The 4,993-nt window shown below is 47.2% G+C and overlaps 1 protein-coding gene across 1 annotated transcript in view; it reads right to left on the reverse strand.

The window, feature by feature from the left end:
- Positions 1-4,638, reverse strand: part of lama2 (laminin, alpha 2) — a 99,754-nt gene extending 95,116 nt beyond the window's left edge. The window contains exon 1 of the mRNA XM_068754099.1: positions 4,572-4,638. Coding sequence (XP_068610200.1) covers positions 4,572-4,638 — 67 coding nt within the window. The remainder of the gene's footprint in view (positions 1-4,571) is intronic.
- Positions 4,639-4,993: the final 355 nt, after the last annotated feature.

Genomic DNA, 4,993 nt, shown 5'->3' on the forward strand with positions numbered 1-4,993 from the left:
CCGGTTCACGTGAGATGCAAACACAAACACACACACAGCTCAACTGATGTTTAAACTTAATGATACAAGGAGATATGAGCTCAAACAGCAGCAATACACGTTAAAACGCAAAGCTTATGAACAGCATCCTGTTGTTCTGTTATTGATGAATGGGATTCATGTTTTATGTGTAATTGATTCTGATGCTGTGACACACAAACCTCTATCTAGGCCTGTTAAAGGGACACAGACTATTGAGGATACATGTTTTAGATTATCACAGAGTTTTTGATTTCTTCTTTATGTTCTGATAATTTTTGCTTGGTCAAGATTTCATGAAGCCTTCTTTGAAATTACTCTTCTTTTGTGATTCCAATGGCGTTGCCATTCCGCGCACGCGCCATGATGTACATGTATAACTGATCACTGCACAACAATGGGGATTTTTTAATGGACTCGATGAAACAGCAGGTTTCATCAACTCATGATGTGGTGACATCACATTTATTGCATTCTACAGCTTATGTTCCTGAGCAGAGATGAAGCCTTTGAATCTGCATTCCTTAAAGAGACTCTATTATGACCATAGATTGTTTTTAATTGTGTATGCCTGACTCCTCAGCAACCTGTATTTGTCAAAACTTTCTTCACTGGCAAGAAATCTGGATTTGGGGGCCCACGCTGGGCGCCCTTGAGGACGATTGGTCCGCCCCTGACGAGTGAATGGCGTCTCCCATTCTGAAGGATCTCAAAGCACCGTCTTTGTTTGATGTTTATTATTTCCTGGTTGTTCATCCTTTCTCAATTTCACAATTGCATTAATTGGTTACTTTTACTTTTGCACAGAGAAGAGATTCAGTTGACTCATGGGTTGGACCATGTGTCAAAGGGGAGGAGATGTTGCTATTCTCAGTCTCATTGGTTCCAAAAAACAAAAAATATATATATACAAAAATATGATTTTGATGTGTTTAATTTTGATTGCATGACATAATGTTGGACGGACGCGTCCAATGACTTTTCCAATGACTTTTCAATTGACTTTTCCATTAACGTGCTCGTCTACCTCAGAGACGTTGTCGGCATCTGATGATGGACTTGGTGGAACGCTCACCTTGCTTTCGAATTTGGTGGAAGCACAAAGAAACAAAGTGCTTCAGCGATGGAGAAGATGATTTTCTCGGACAATGGTTCAATAATGATTCGTGTGTTGCTAACAAAATACTTTCAGAACTCAGTGACAGACTCAAGTTGGAAATGAAGACACACTGCAGTTACCAGACGCATTCTGGTGGCGCTGCAGAATGAAACAACCCCACACTCTGAAAGCCAGATGAACGAAGTTATCCTGGATTAAATGTTTACCTTCTAACCCTAACCCACAGCATAATCTGTCGTCAACAAGTGAGGTGTTGGTTGGACGACCTCCAGACACTGGACTGGTTCCTATGGCCAAGCACACTGTGTGATGATGCACTGACCCAATACTGCATAAATCTGACGCAGGTACTGAGAGACCAAAGAGAGAGGACGTGTCGTCTTGCCAGCAGCAGCAGCAGCAGCAGCAGCAGCAGATGCACCTGCCCGAACAGCAGACCCAGAGACTTTGTGCGGGTAAAGAACACCCGACGAGTCCTGGGAACACCAACGGTGGTAGGATTCCTTCAGAGTTCAGCTGATGACCCACACGGCTGAAAAGGTCGCCGAAGGAGCAACTGGGATGCACGCCACCCACTGCAGGTGCTACCACAACTAACAACAGTGTCCGGTGCAACGTGTGAGTAACCCTCGCACTCAAAAGATCACACCTCCGATCCCGAGCGACACTGCGCAGATGCAGAACCTCACTGGATGACAAGTAACATTGTTAGCAAACATTTTTAGCTGCTCCAGCAGTGCGTGCTAGTAACCACCTGCTGTAGGCCATAGATGAACGCCACCATAGTCTAATAGAAGAACCTGTCAGTCGACTCCTCAACACACACTCCTGACCGAAGAAGCTGTGCCAGAAGAAAAGGGTGATTGGTGAATGAAAACGCATCACTCCACCGTGCACCAACTTCAGACTGTCGTTACCCCTCGGGGTCCCTTTGCTGGTGATTTCAGCTTTTGTAGTGTGACAGAACAAGCTAAAGCAGTCTCACCTACCGTACTGGGCAATATAAACTGTGATTTAAATAAACTTGAGGTTCTATGCTTTCACACACTGCTAATAAGTGATTTTGACATGGGTAAAGGTCAATTATTCAAAGTATCATGTGTGCGTATGTTTTCCCTTGCATTAAAAAAATCACTGCCTATTGTTTACAAGTTGCTATTGCAGGTACGGATCTTACGGAACCTGATCCGTCCCGTATAGATACTTGAGAATGAGAATGCCATTTGAAGTTGAGTTGACATCACATGATGTTATGTTTATGTGTTCATTAATGATAAAAAGGGGGGAATTGTTAGATAAATCTGCGAATGTGTTTATCATTAATTCACCAATGAGTAGCAGTAGTTATGTCATGGTTCTTTTAAGGCCATTTATCCTTCATAATCTTACTCAAGATATTCATAAAGTATGTGACAATCGTAGATCTGTTAATATGCTGACTAGACTGAAGAAGTGAACACTTTGTGTTGTCTGGAAGTGCTATCTGCTCAAGGTTGGAGTCTTCATGTCTGGGTGATTTACGCACGTACACATTCTTATCTGCTAATAAAACCAGCTGGAGTGGAGCTGTTTCTCTGAGAATCGAGGACGAGGCTAGCAGCAGCCACTCTCCCTTGCTGGGAGAGTCGATGGCACGGCTAGAGAGCAGCTCCATTCTCCCTTGCTGAAAGAAAGAATACTAGTCTCGTTTCTTACCGCAAGTAAATTAAGTTATTGGGTTGAATCTTTGGGGCTTGGTTCTGATTTTCTCTCTTTTACAGTGTCACAAACCTGACACCCTCCCATCGCTCCCATCGCTCCCATCGCTCCCATCCCTCCCATCCCTCCCATCGCTCCCATCCCTCCCATCGCTCCCATCCCTCCCATCCCTCCCATCGCTCCCATCCCTCCCATCGCTCCCATCCCTCCCATCCCTCCCACCCCTCCCATCCCTCCCATCCCTCCCATCCCTCCCATCCCTCCCATCGCTCCCATCCCTCCCATCGCTCCCATCGCTCCCATCCCTCCCATCGCTCCCATCGCTCCCATCCCTCCCATCGCTCCCATCCCTCCCATCCCTCCCATCGCGCTCCTCCACCTGTCTAAACTGAGGAAATTGCCTCAAACCCTCCGTTTCCATTCCATATCTCCATGTTTGTATTTTTCCGATCCCTCTTAAGCTCTGTCTTGACACTCCACCCCCCCCCCCCCCCCCCCCCACTCCACTCTCAGCCCCCCCACTCTCTGAATCTCCCATCTTCATCTTCCACCCATCCTTTCTGTGGCACTGCTGTCTCCTCCTCTGCCTAAGAACGCGGAACGAGTGTGCCAGCCCTCCTCCTCCTCCCCCCCCCCCCCCCCCATCCTCCTCCTCCTCCTCCTGGTTCTGATTATCTCCAGGTGTCTCTCTTGAGCTCTGTCGCTGATAGAGAGCATGCCTGGTTGACACGCCTGGTAATGAGGCTCTTAATGCAGATGGCCTCTCCTGCCCTCTTCTACTCACTTTCTCTCGCTCGCAGAATCTTACTCCTCCGGATAGCAGACACCCCCCCCCCCCCCCCCCCCCGGCCCCCCTTCCTCCTCCTCCTCCTCCTCCTCCTCCTCCATCTCCCTGTCGCAGGAGTTCCAAAGCACTCCAGGCTTAAACAGCAACTGTTTTGAGAGCATAAACGTGGAAAAAGCACGACGAGCACTAGATTTGTCTCAAAAACAAAGATGAAACGCTTGTTATGCAGCCATGCAAACAAACACCACACACACACACGCACACACACACGCACACACGCACACACACACACACACACATTCAATAGAAATCATAAGCATGCATGACATAAAGTGCATGCTACATAATCAACTGCAAAAAGGGCAAATCAAATGACGTCTGTGTGTCGCTTTAGTTCTTACAGGTTTTAAACTGATTCGTGATGCCTCCGATAACAAATCAATCGATTGTAATCCGTGTCCAATGAATTCTACTCTTAGGATTTGGAATCATTTAGCTGATGACATCAAAAAAGATTATGGCTTTCCATTGACAAATCCAGTGACAAGCTTTGGGAATATCTTACATCAAACAAACAAACAAACAAATCACACAAACTTCAGTGGAATTGATCAGAGGATGTGTCGGCTCTACATTTCTATACCTCATGTGTTTTATGATTAAGAACAGGAATCCCTCTCTCTCTCTCTCTCTCTTTTTTAACAGCTGTTCTGTCCATCCCATCTGTGTTTGTTTACCAACAGACCCGCCATTGTCCACGTCGTGACGTTCCGCAGACAGAGAGCACATTTAAGCGTCACCCTCTCTGCTTTAGCTCGGCAGCTAATCACCGGTGGAAGGTACGGCTAGCATGATCGATTAGCTGATTGATTCTGCATCGCTCTATCGATCAGTCCCATCTAGCAGTCACGAGGGGGAGGGGGACGGGGACGGGGGGGGGGCACTCACCTCTCTGCTGGGCTTGACAGCATTGCCATAGCAACACGGTCAGCAACGCGAGCCGGAGCGGCTTCATTTCGTTTGGTCCTCGTCACTTATCTGAACGCGCGCGCGGTGGAAATCAAAGATGGGCCGCGTCGCGCGCCTCGAGATGAAAGTCAAAGGAAAGTTTCACGAGTTGACCCAAACTCTCTCTCTCTCTCTCTGTCTCTCTCTCTCCTCCTCCTTCTCGTCTCTACTCCTCCTCTTCGTCCTTTCCCCTCCTTTTACCCAGGGTTTACCTCCAGACAGACAGACAGACAGAGAGACAGACAGGCCTGTCTGTCGTCTGTCTGTCTCTCTGTCTCTCTCTCTCTCTATTGAGGCTGAGAGAGAGAGAGAGACAGACAGACAGACAGACAGCTAGATAGATAGATAGATAGTGTAACGGT

The sequence above is a fragment of the Brachionichthys hirsutus genome, chromosome 20 (assembly GCF_040956055.1).
Source record: "Brachionichthys hirsutus isolate HB-005 chromosome 20, CSIRO-AGI_Bhir_v1, whole genome shotgun sequence".
In the NCBI taxonomy this organism is placed as follows: domain Eukaryota; kingdom Metazoa; phylum Chordata; class Actinopteri; order Lophiiformes; family Brachionichthyidae; genus Brachionichthys; species Brachionichthys hirsutus.